At 35.6% G+C, this 14,016-nt stretch overlaps 1 protein-coding gene across 1 annotated transcript; it reads left to right on the top strand.

The window, feature by feature from the left end:
* The first annotated feature begins 56 nt into the window (after positions 1-56).
* LOC125675896 (dehydrodolichyl diphosphate synthase complex subunit DHDDS-like) lies at positions 57-10,335 on the top strand. Its single transcript, XM_048913728.2, has 8 exons — positions 57-186; positions 396-593; positions 2,441-2,583; positions 5,811-5,927; positions 7,908-8,009; positions 8,351-8,465; positions 8,869-8,976; positions 9,225-10,335. Exons 2-8 carry the CDS (start codon positions 408-410, stop codon positions 9,459-9,461), a joined length of 1,008 nt encoding a protein of 335 aa, XP_048769685.1. The 5' UTR covers positions 57-186; positions 396-407; the 3' UTR covers positions 9,462-10,335.
* The last annotated feature ends 3,681 nt before the right edge of the window (positions 10,336-14,016 follow it).

The following is a 14,016-nucleotide window of genomic DNA, read 5'->3' as shown; positions in this document are numbered from 1 at the left end:
TTGTGGTTTAAATTTATTTTAGAATAACATCCAAATTTTAAGAAAACACGTTAGGTACTATATTTTTTATCGCGGAGGGATTGCACACGTGTATTTGACCCAGATAACGTCAGTCTTGTGGGGAAAGGAAGAATATGAAATAAATAGGAGCTTACGATTTGTGAACATTTTATTCTACAGAGTTCTGTAAGTAATACTCTTGGTAAATCTATTTGAAATCAGAATCTATGAACAATTTTGTACTAGGGTAAAGCTAGTTCTCCTTACATGTTGAAATCACGTGTGGCAACAATATTAGGCCTATATAGAAATCTTGTCAAGGCCCTGTGTTTGTATTGTACATGCTTAACTTGTAATAAGACGAGAATGGAGTGGAAATGAGCTGAATTTTGTAGGTAGTGATTGACATGTCGTGGTTTCCTGAGAAGAAGAGTGGCCAGAGCTGGATACACCGGGTATGTCAAAGAATTCTGAAGAATGGCCCCATACCAAAGCATGTAGCTTTCATTATGGACGGCAACAGGAGGTTTGCTGTAAAGAATCACATGGAGCGTGCTGAGGGCCACTTCAGGGGATTTGATAAACTCTCAGAGGTCTGCTAATACATGTAGATCTGCCTAGTGCATAGCCACAGGGACTTGTCACATTCTGTCCACCCTGTCCTCCTTTCTCCCATTTTGATCAGAGTCTAAAAGTTAAACCCATGGGCATTCAAATTATTGGGATTAATCATGATTGATGATTATATGCTCAAGTTGTGTAATGTCACATGCAATGAACTTCCCCATTTAAACTTTATTTACTTTCAAGATCCTTAGAACAGAAGTGAAAACTAGTGCCCTCCATCCCCTTGCTGCATATTTTACTGGTTTATAGACATAGTCTCATTGTGAAAAATTAATGATAGACTGTTATACAGAATCTGTAGAGACTTTGTCCAGTTAATAGTGAAATGAATTTGTTAAGACAGAATTTTCTATAGACTGAACTAATGCAATTATACATTTTTTGACATTTTATAGTTCAATTATTATAAAATTTTCTTCCCACTACTTATACGAGCTAGGCTTTATGAAGAATCACCAAAGAATTAACAGTGTTGTAGTCTATGCATATTCAAAATTAAATAGTGAAATTATGTCTCGATTTGAAAGAAATGAAATACAAACACCGAGAATGTACATTGAAAATTAAGGGTATTTCTTACTTTGTTGTTGGCAATAGTAAATCAACCAGGCCTTGAGCATTGAAATAGTGGTAGACCAATTTGACATGCCAACTGTTTATAGTACAGAAAAGTCAATTTTACGTACCGATCATGCTGATGTCTCCTCCCTTTTTGTTGAAATTTATTTATAGTAATATATATATATATAATATTTTTTACATTGATGATTAAAATACCATAACTCTTATACAATCAAAATTCAGAATATAAATTACTTTTTGATAACCAATTTACTGACAGCAATAGTGATAATCATCCACTAAGTTACAAGGTGTATTGCGTCACTTAAGCCTGGACGTTTGAGCAGCTATGAACTACTGGTTAAACAACTAATTAACAACAAAGGAGTTTGAAAGTTCAAACACGGGCCTAGGTCCTATTTAAACAAACAAGCGTGCTCCTGACAATCTAGTTACCTTTCTCATTGTATCGATTCACCAAAGCTGGTTGTATACTTCTTGATTTCTATGTGCACAATTAAAAAGAGCCAAAGTGACTAATTTTCATATAATATTATGATCTGGTCAGTTTAACTTTTGCAATGTCTTCAAAGACTAGCATTTTATAACTTTCTTGCATCCCAAATAATTTTGATGCATCCAGAAACAGATTTTTGCTTTACAGAAAATCCTGGATAAAGCAGGTGCCTGAAGAGGTTATGGAATGGGTGATTTATAAGTTTAAGTGCCCTCCCTTGGGGAGTTGTTGTATTTTCTAAAGAATTATATGTGACAAGGCCCTGTGGTATTGCAATGGTGTGGCAACCAGTTAGGACTGGTAAAAAATAATTCTTGTAATGGTGATCATATGGTGTTTTATTGAGCTCATGTTACCAGAATTTCCATTGCATTTATGGCAGTATAGACATAGCAACTGTAAAAACAATATTTTATCATTAATTTTAGTATTTTTTTGTTTGTTTTCATGATCATATAATTATGAACAGATCCATGAGTTCAAATCTTCTAAGAAAGATAACTTCTATAAAGAATAAAGTCCCTTAAACCAGGAAATCTAGACACCTAATTCCTAAAACCATGTCAAATTTTTATAGAAATCTACTATCAATCTGTAGGTCCACACATTTTCTTTAGACATGTTGGAGAGTGATACTTCCTCCACTGAAGAAGCAAACCAGTGACATCAATACCTTATATGTTATAGATACACTAAATATGTCTGTAATATACAGAGTTACTTCCCATGTTTCAGACTTTAGAATGGTGTTTAGATATTGGGATCACGGAAGTTACTGTGTACGCCTTTAGCATTGAAAACTTCAAGCGGTCCAAAGATGAGGTAGACTGTTTGATGGAACTAGCCAGGCAAAAATTTACCCGCCTCATGCAGGAAAAGTAAGTTTAATTCCTAGGAGGATTGTTTGGAAATTATTGAGAAGTCATGATTTTTAATTGGAGAATATTTAGAATTAAAAATTTGAACAAGATAATAAGATCAATATACAGATTTGAGAAATTTTATCTCTGTACCCTTAATAAATTAGATCAGAATTTTTATGATATGTAACATTTCTGACATTTTTTTCTGAAATTATATTTTCATCTACTCTATATGAAAAGTTCTTGTAATATTACCATACTTCATATATCGACCTCGTTAGCTATGTGGTTAGATTACATATCTAGTAATCAAGGGTATCATGTTCAATTCCCAATTCATCCAAATACTTTTCTCCCCTTCTTTGCTACAGTATCTTGGTAATGACATTAAATGTCTATAATTATATGCAATCTTTTGTAATGTACATAAAAGGTGACTTTGCATTTTTACTCACCACAACTAGGAACTATCAAAAGATGCTTGTACTCTAAAACAAACCTGGTAATATACCCCAAGGTTTTTTTGTAAAAACAAAATAGGGTGTACTAAGTGAATTGTGCACGAAATGTCACAATATTATATCACTGAGAAATGTTGCATATGTCCTTAATTGCAGTGTTTATTTTTTATTTGGAGAAAGACCCATTTAGAGTTAGCAGAAACACAGCAATTTTTATTTTAGGCCATATGCAAGTATGTTCCTCCGAATCACTTGAGTAACATTATCATGATGTCATTGAATGTATGATGATGATGGCGTCCGTCGGTCTCGGGAGACCATAGAGTCAGCGCCTGGAAGTTCAGTTGCTGCTAACGCAGGAACAGCGACTGCTGTGAATGTTGAGACTGATGCAGGAGCAGCATGCCTGTTGCAGTTGTTGCATGTGAATGCAGCTTCTCTTGGTGTCCCCTGGGTGTTTTTGTGACGGGAGCACTTGTCCTCAAGAGCTTGTCTGAGATTGGCTTCCCCTCTATGGAGTCCTATACCAAGCTCCCGTCTCACCTGTCATGGACACCGGCAATCTCCTCCTATCTGTCAGTCAATGGAGGCGACATTGCTGTAACAGTATTAAGAGACTGGGAATCTGGGCACGTGACAGGACTGTGTGAAGAGACTGGGAATTTGGGCATGTGACAGGACTGTGTGAAGAGACTGGGAATTTGGGCATGTGACAGGACTGCGTGAAGAGACTGGGAATTTGGGCATGTGACAGGACTGCGTGAAGAGACTGGGAATCTGGGCACGTGACAGGACTGTGTGAAGAGACTGGGAATCTGGGCACGTGACAGGACTGCGTGAAGAGACTGGGAATCTGGGCACGTGACAGGACTGTGTGAAGAGACTGGGAATCTGGGCATGTGACAGGACTGCGTGAAGAGACTGGGAATTTGGGCACATGACAGGACTGCGTTGTTGGTTGTCTTGTCACTCCATTTGATGCCCCGGGCAGGATGTACAGAACGCTGCACATGTGGAAAACGTTCAGCCGACGTTTTTGTCTGGAGAATAGGGTCCATGACCGACTCTTGTACAGCATTGTGCTGAGCATGGGTCCATGACCGACTCTCGTACAGCATTGTGCTGAGCAAGTGTCCATGACAGACTAACTTCTGTCCAGCAGTGTGCTGAGCAAGTGTCCACGACTGACTCCCGTACAGCATTGTGCTGAGCACGCAAGCTCAGTAGACTGCTACCTTCAAGGGTGTGCACACAGACAGTATTTGAAAACCAGTAGACAAATGCATCGTATAACGCTCATCTAGAAACATTTTGAAGTTGAAGAATTTTACTTCAATTCAAAAATACATGCGTCAAATAGTTCCAAAGAAGAAAATTATCCCATTACTAAACTATACTTGACAACCGGTTCTGGTGGCTATTTTTAAACAAACATAAAGGAGCAGTGTGGTTGGATCACACCGACGTTTAAAAGTTGTCGACAGTTGAGGAAAGGGATATTTTTTTTTCAATTGGAACTACATGTATTTGACACCTTCATTGTTTATCTTTAACCATCATGCTTGTCGATAATGCAGGGCTCGAAATTAACATATGCCTGTCAGTCTGTGACTGGTTAAAAGTCTGGCGGACTGACTGACATTTCTTTTAGTCAGTCCGATGGGACTGGTAAATTTTCTAAAACATCATTTTTGAACATACTTATGGAATCTTAAACACACATTTGGCATTCCTCTGGAGATATCACATGAACCAGATTAGTAAATATAAATCTCATGCAAGTGTTACAATATTTTCTGAGGCATATCCAGTTAAATTCCCTTATTTTATTTTGATAACATGAACGAAATTTATTTCTGAAACTGGTAAAATTTTCTGTGGACTGGTTGAAATTATACCCTATCAGTCCGGCTGGACTGGTGACATAAAAAGTTAGTTTCAAGCCCTGTAATGTATGCAGTCACCTAATGGATTATCCAGCTGAAACTCTGCATGGTGCCAATTTAAGGTTGTGGATGTTTTTCACACATTTTTCATTCTACAAAGTGATGTCATAGTTATTGCATGTTCAGGGAGACAACTCTTATTAAGTCAGTTAAGTTTTCATAATGGACAGAACTGAGAACAGATTCACTGAGCTATCATCATTGCTAATACCTATGGTCCATTTAAGTGCTTAGAGAGGGAGAGAAAAAAATAACTTCCCATTATGGCATTTCTTTTTGCATAGAATGATGCACTTTATATAAGCTTCCTCCAGTTTGTTACAAAAAAAAATTCTGAGTTCATCTGTTGACAAGTCAAAGCTATTAGAATGAGTGAAGTAAGCTTCTGCTCACTTTTGGAAGAAGAAAAAAATGATAGAAGCAGAAATCTAAGTAAGATTCAGTTCCTTCATAATGACTTATTTAGAAATACTCGAGCCATGCTGATGTGAAATTTTTTGTTTCCTTTTTGAATTCCCACCTTGAAATTGCTCTCAATTTAGCATTCAGCCTGCAATTGGTATTCAATTGAAGCATGAATAATGTTGAAGCTCATATAATATTCTTGTCTGAAACTTCAGATTTTAATTCAAATTTCAAATTTGCATCAATATGGTTCTGAATGGATGAATCAATTGTGGTGTGTTTGTGGGGGGAGGGGGGATATACAGTATTCATATTTCAAACAGTATTCTTAAATTCTTACTTCTTACATTATTTTCTTTCTGTCAGAAAATTTGATTTATTATGAGTGATAATTTTTCAGCGTATTTAATTTATAAATGTTTCCCTGCAGGGAGCTCATCCAGAAACACCAGGTGTGCGTCCGTGTGTTGGGTAACCTGAGTCTGTTGCCACTGGATATACAGGAAGTTATTGCAGACTGTGTCCAATTCTCCAAGGACAATGAAAGGTACTGGTTTAGGTCAGGGTTCTCAACAGCATTTTTTAAACTCAAGTCCTAGGACTCGTGGGTTTTGAAAAGGTTGAGTCCCAGCTAAATTTGATGAGTCCCAGAACAATTAGGCTGAGTTTTGATTTACTGCTGTAGTACACTCACGTGACCACCCTGAATTTTTTTATTTTTCGAAACTTGCGATTGCCGGAAAATTTTCATGTCCGACTCCGGTACATTGACACTTCTTGTTTACATAAATTTCCGGTATAACAACGTGAAGAAAAATGGTTTTCTTAATTTCTTACGGGCATAAATCTTGAAGTTTGGTATCTTCCTGTGTTTGAAAATAAAGCTTTACCTGGAATTCGACTGTGAAATAAGCATAGATTTATATCCATCTGGCATTAAATGATGCACGTCTGTTGACAAAAACTTGTTTGTCAATAACATTTTTCTCAGAAAATAAAAATTAAAAGATAAAATCCTCCCATCCGCCCCATACTGCTTGGTGACCCTGGATGATAATCTACTGATTAAGATGAATTGGCCTAACAAGAAATACATAAATCACAAAGTAATATTCTCTAAACACCTCATAAGCATATTCATGTGTACTGAAAAAAAATGAATATGTACATGTATAAATAAAAAGTTTCTTGGTAAAGAAAATTTATGTTTAACTTTCGTTTCTTGACCGGAAGTTATGATTCAGTATAATGCAGACTGATCCCAACATTTAAATCCTCCGATTTTTTTAAACGCACAAATTTCCTTGCTATCCGGGACAAGTCCGTGGGTGCACAGTTTTAAACAATTTCACATCCAGATCAATTTGCTGCATCCATTACGCAGATTTTTGCGTTAGTGAAAACCCTGTAGGTAACTAGTACTACTAGTTAGGTGATGAATTACTAGTTAGGTGATGAATTACTAGTTAGGTAATTACTAGTTAGGTGATGAATTACTAGTTAGGTGATGATTTTCTAGTTAGGTGATGAATTACTAGTTAGGTGATGAATTACTTTAACTTGACTGCATTTGATTAACATCCCACATGGAGAGAAAGGGGGATAGCAAAGTTCTCTGATTTTGGTCATAAAATCTGGTGACCTGAGGTAATCTCCATACACCAGAATTTGAAAGATTCAGTATGTCCACAGCAGATGCTAAAGTGGTGTAGGAATGTGTGAATGAAAAGTAAACTAAAAGGAAAAAAAATGATATTGAAATAAAAGTCAAAAATGTTGCTTGTCAAGTTGTGATAGGTTGCAGATCAGTTAGAATACTTTTGATATTTTAAAGTTTATTTTAATTCTAAAAAGTGAATTGTACACTTTCCTAAACTAGACCTGGTGTCTAAAATTGTCAATTTTATTGCATATGACATTAAAGAATGTCCAACAGTAAATGATGCTTTCTCAGTCCATAAGTCGGAATTTGTAAAATGATAGCTTTTATATATATATATTCTGCAATGTTCAATCCATCTGTATTTTGATTTTGACTTTTGAATTAGAATTTCGAACTAAACGGTGGTCTCAAAATCAGATTTTCCTTTTTGAAAGAAATTACGACAAATAGGTGGCGTGCTATAGAGAGCAGATTGTCGATAAGTGTACACAAACAATTTCTTGATGGCATATGAATATTGATTACAGTTTGTAACGTACGTCTGACTTTGACTGATATTTATTTGTGAAATTTAAAGTTGTTATCCTAAACTAAATTGCTTGGGGTTACCGTTAGTCATCGTTGCTAGCCATGCTTACCGCGTCCAGGAGCACCTTCCCTAACTATGAGGTAGTGTGAATGGAGATGGTGGGCGTGGTTTGTGACAATGGGGATTAGTGAACATGCATTTGGTCTTATACGTTTTAAATGCTATCAATCCAAAAGTCCTGACAATCTAAAAACTTTTCAAAAACTCTATGACTGTAATTTTGAATTTTATGATAAGTAGAATATGTACCATGATAAATGATGTCATTTTTTCAGGGCAGTGTTGAATGTGTGCTTTTCCTACACTTCTCGAGAGGAAATATGTGCAGCCATGCGTGAAATAGCTGAGGGAGTTCAGCTGGGTCTTATCAAGGACAGGTAACAAATAGTGTACCAAGTTGAGGAATATTCTACTTTACTAAACTATCTAATGATCTGGAAATATCAATATTTAATGTACTTGCAAAAAGAGGAGGGGGGTGTTATTTCATGTATTTTAAAATGAAAACAGACAGTAGTTGCAGGTCTATAAATACACATCTTTTTATAGATGACCTCTGCAGAAGCAGGGGTGTGTGTGTCTTTTACATGTGATACCTGCTGTAGTTTATGAAATCCAAACTGTTCATTTAAAAAACATTAATTAATAGGATATGCATGCATGAGGATTTCAGTATTCTTGACTGGCATTAATCAGTGTGATATTTTCTGTTCCCCAGTGATGTCTCAGAGGACCTGATGGAGAAATGTCTGTACACCTCCCAATCTCCCCACCCAGACCTCCTGATCAGAACCTCGGGAGAGGTCCGGCTCAGCGATTTCCTCCTCTGGCAGGTAAGTTGTACGTTATAAAACACCCCCATACAAGATCTCTTTAGCAGAGTGTCGGGAGAGGTACAGGTATTGAATTTGTAAAATATTTCAGAAATAAAGAATAAAGTAAAATTTGCCTAGCTCTCCAGGATTTCATTTGTATCTAACAAATCCAACAGTGGCTTGTTGTAAAAAGAAGTATTATTTCTCCGGTTTTGATGAGCCTTTTTATTGGAGAATTCTTGGGAGCAAATGATCCTTGTTTCTCTGTGTACTGTAGATTCAATGGGGGAGTTTTGCATTTGATAATGAACTCGGTGAAATAGATTCTCTAGTGACAGAAATTAACATCAATCTCAACTGGAAAAAAAATTAATATTTCTTATAGATGTAATAATCTCTGGTCCTGTCTTTGTTTTTGCAGACAAGCTTCAGTTGTTTGTCCTTTGTGGAGGTTTTATGGCCAGAATTCAGTATCTGGCATTTATATGGTGCTATCCTTCATTACCAGAGGAACTATCCAGCCATTCAGGTAATACCACTGCACTATTGTTGTTCAGAAATCAATACAAGTAGATATCTGGATCTGCATATGGTGTTAGTAGTCTTTTCGTGTTTATCTAATGACATTCTTTGCCAAATTGATATCACACATTTAATGTACTTTAAACTTGTTTCAAAATCAAACAAGGTATAAATTTTGCCACAATCATTGATGTAACTAATTAGAAAATAATGTGTTGCTTGCATGAATAACGTATATGTATATATGCATTTCAGCGTGCAATAGACTCGGCCATGTCAGACCGAGAGAGGCGACAACGAGAATCGGACTGTAGCTGTGTGTTATCGGATCATAAATCTAGTGACCAATCGAACTATTCAATGACCGAGCAAATTTTACAATATGCCAAACACAGGGAAGCCAGACTTGAACAGTTTTTACAACACGTGAATTCCAAAAGACTCTGCTACTTCAAGGAATTAGTCAGTAGACACAAAACAACTGGAGTTTGACAAGAAATGTTGTTAATATTAAATTGCATTCATTATGTGTTCTTTTCCTCATATGTCACTGTTCTAATGTCCTGATGTAATCAAGACTACAATCACTTACTTTCAGAATGATTGTAATTGGAAGGTCATTTTGATACATAAATGAATTCTTTACTTTTAAATTTTCATTATTCTTATAAATTTTAGAGAGATCATATTTTGGATTCTAGTATATTATGTTTAGATAATAGCAAAGTTTGAATATTGGTCCGAAGAGAGTTATCTTTCTTGCAAAAATTCATATTCAGAATGCAGACATTTAGGTATTAGAAATTAGGCATCATCATGATGCTAAACTGCTAGTTCAGTCAAAATTATCATCCTGCCGAAAAAAACCTTGCTATATGGTATTTTGTTTTTAATAGCCACTTTGTTATACTGTTCTTCCAATCATTGTCTGTAGTAGATTTTTTGTTGCAAGTTTGGGATACCTTATTAATGTTTAAAAATAAAACAGCCACAAAATATGGCTGTATTCAGAAGGTGATAAATATTAATTTTAAAGTATTTTTAGCATAACATTCATTTGTAGGTTGTTCTTTTGGGGGGTGGGGGGGGGGTGAAAATTGTGAATTGTAAATTTCTATCTGTAAAGAATGTGTCTTTCAGAAAGAAATGATAATGGTGACAGTGAAGTATAGTGGCAGTAATAAATATTATTGAAAATATATATTTTGTAATGCTTGCGTGTTTACTTGTGTACATTCCTCCATTGGAATTCTAGTCCTAGATGTTAGTTATACAGATCTTATTCATATACATAAGCTCCTATACATGTACAGCCTAACTATTATGATTGAGAGAAGAAATAAATGATTGTTATGTATATAGTTAACTATGTGGTTGATATTCAACGGTGCATTATGTTGTGTCTATAACATGGTTTGTGTGTACAACTCTACGATGCAAGTACAAATTTTTAGATCACTTTAGTCACTAAAGTGAATTATTGCCATTACCAACTGATCAATTTTGTTACTCTTCTTGATGATTAATTTTCGACAAGAATCTTGATAACTACCATTCCAAGTCAGTCATTAAGACCAGGAAGTGTAGATTTCATGATCCCCAGGGTAGAATTTTCTGACTCCAGGACAGGGCCAAACTTAGTATGTGGTGTTGATGCTTAAAACATTTTAATAACATCTTTTCTAATGCTATTGATACTGAATTGAAACTAATTGGATATATAGAAGGAGTAGTAGTCCTTTACCAAAATTGTAACTGACGATTCCAGGGATAGGGGTTTTGGTACAAGGGTGGGACCAAAATGGCGAGAGTGAATAAGTGTGTTAACTATTGAACATTTTTAACCACTCCTTAATGAATACTCTTGCAATTCTTTTCAAATTTGGCATGAAGCATCTTTGGGACAAGGTGGACATAAATTGTAAATTTCATGACTCCTGCACCCTCGGAACAGGTATCCCTTTACCAAAATTGTGAATTTCATGATCTTGGGGGTATGGGTTTGGTACCAATTTGGGCCTAAAAAGTCGTAGTGGTTAAATGTCTATCATTTGAAAGACTATGCTGACTTTATATGAAAACTAGAGGCATATTTAGGAAAAGCAGTAAGGAGTGTACTAAAAATTGAATTTTGCAACTCCGGGATTTTGACTGGCAGGCCCAAAATAGTCCAATATACAAGGGCTATCCAAAACATTTCATGGACAGTGGCGTTTATGTCATTTTAAATAGGTTTAGATTTACACTCCAAGTAAAAACAAGTTGGTTTTTAATGTTTTCACTTACATTAAATGAAAAAAAAATAGGTCGTGCATAGCTCAGGGTAAACATGCTACCAACTTTGCATTCAAAAGGTTATATTTTAAATTAAACAAGACAAAACTATATAGAATTTAGTCGTGACGTAATAAATACAACTGATGTCATTTTCTGATGTCGGTAGTAGTGGTTATTTGACGAATGAAGGAAGTATCGAAAACACTGCAAGAAATATGTCTGAATACGCCCTAAAAAGCGGTATCAGCTAGCCAAAACAGAAAAACATGCAATAATAAAATTCCTTGTTGACCTCAGGAAAACACTGCTAGAGAACGGGAAAAAACGAGGCCCATGGGCTGCATCCCTCATCTGAGTCCCCCTGCCATTGTTTAGCTGTTTGAATTTTACAAGATCTTTATTCCCATGAAAATTTTGACCCTATATGGCGGCCCCAACCTGTCCCCAAAGGTGACAACATAAATGAATTCACATAACAGATATGCCTCAACACCAATATGACTTCTTGATATGGCAAAGGCCATAGATCATGGTATGATATGAAGACCTTACCATAATAAATCTATATACAGAATATGAAATCTATCGTAAATAGTGTAGGAAATATTAAATAAATAAGATTTTTATTAAAAGTAGGTTAAACGTTTAGGTCAGGGGCACAAGATCAAACAGCAAAGCATATCAAGGTCTTGCTATGACGAATCTATACAAAATATACAAGTTTTACCTTAAATAGTTCAGGAGATATTGACTAGGTCAGAGAATTAAAAAAATATGTCCAACTCTAAGGTCAAGCTTCATAAAATAACAAGGTCTTGCCATAAAGAACCTATATACAAAATATGAAAGCCCTACCTTAAATAATTCAGGAGATATTAAATAGATCAGGGCCTTTTTTCTTTAAAGTAGGTAAAGTGATCGAACACCATTGTTATATTTATTAACGTCTTGCCATAAAGAATCTACATATGTATATACAAAATATGAAAGCCCCACCTAAGATAGTTCCCAACATATTTGATAGGTTTTGTTTTCTTAAAAGTTGGTCAAACTCTTATAAGTTCAGGGTCAAAGAAATCTTTGGAAGATTTATAAATGACCCCATACTATATTTTTGCATTTACATGATTACACCCCCTTTGAAGGGGCACATTCCTTTATATGAACATACTTGAATCCTCTTTACCCATGGATGATGTGTACCAAGTTTGATTGAAATTGGCCCAGTGGTTCTGAAGAAGATAAAATTTGAAAAGTTTACCGACGGACAATGGGTGATCAGAATAGCTCAATTGAGCTTTCACCTCAGGTGAGCTAAAAACGGTTTTCCGGTTGTGTATTCGATTTCGAAGATGCTTGAAGAAGTGGAATACCACTATTATGTAATGTTTGTTTTGTTTTTTAAAAAATATGAATCTTCGAATCAAAGATCTGGCATTTCCAAAGGGTTTATGAGAACACATCGAACCGTCTTTCACCATAGAGTTTAGTACGAGTACGTGGCCTGAATGTATGCTGGAGCTAATTCACGAGGAGCCTTGAAAGTATACAACCGGATTTTATATTTCGTTCGATATGTCACGGGTAACCAGTGAAGCGATATGAGAATTGGTGTAATTTATGTTAATGTTTTCATGAACGTGCCACTAGCCTGTTAGCAGTGATTTGAACTTTCTGTAACTTCTGCAAGGATAAATGTTGAATTAACACCATAAAGAAGTGCATTTCCATCATTAAGACCGTGATCTAACAAGTGTCCAGCACCCATCCTTAGTTATAAAAGATCTAATTCTACCGATATTAAGAATTTGGAAATAACATGCTTTAGTCAATGCACTTATTTGACATTTCATGTTTTAAGTGTGCTGTCAAAAATCATCCCAAGATATTTTTTTTAAGACACGAAGCGCTAGTGACGACAGATCTGCCGAAAGCCAGTTGATATCCTAAAAATTAATTACCCTTACGTTTTGGGGTAAAGATGATAAGTTATGTCCTTTCCTGATTTAGCTTGAGAATGTTGTTTTGCATCCAGTTATTATTGTCAGACTGACACCGTTGAAGACTTTCTGCAATGCTGTCTCAGCTGTTATTCGGATTTATAACCAGGTATACCCGAGTGTCATCCGTGTAGCAATGATAGCATATGTTGTGCCTCCGTCAAACTCCAATTGGTTTGGAAAAGATACATTATAGACAACGTTGTAATGCCGAACCCTGCTGAACACCATATTGCCACAGTATTTATTGTGAAGAGAATGAAATAGCATGAGCTCACGAACTTTTGGACAACTTTGTGCAGTGCTAATTTGGTATGGAAGCATGCTGTAAAAAGAGAGAATCATAAGACATATTTCATGATTTTATGATATTAAATATTCATTATATACGTAAAATCTTTCATAAGTATGACACTTTAGGGATCATTTATGTTTCTTAAAAGAACACATTTCTGTTTTTTTGTTTCTTTGTTGTTGTTTTTTTTTTATTGCTGATGAATTTGGCGTAGATATTCAGAACAGGAAAATTATTATAGATTTAGTAACCCTTGAGGCTAGTAATACTTTTAACTAATACTCAGCTGAACGTTAAGGCCCGTGGGTCTCTTGTTTATCATTACAATAGATGTAAAGCCTTGGCAACTATGCACATACATGTGGGTCTCTTGATAGAGGAAAATTTGAACAATTTTCTTAGAAACGCAGACATTGAAAGAATTTAATTATTGGTGGCTACCTATAGCCTTTGAATTGGATATAGCTTTATCCAA

Source organism: Ostrea edulis, chromosome 3, assembly GCF_947568905.1.
Source record: "Ostrea edulis chromosome 3, xbOstEdul1.1, whole genome shotgun sequence".
Taxonomy (NCBI): Eukaryota; Metazoa; Mollusca; class Bivalvia; order Ostreida; family Ostreidae; genus Ostrea; species Ostrea edulis.
Note: the sequence above shows the minus strand (reverse complement) of the source record. Positions and strands in the feature narration are given on the sequence as shown.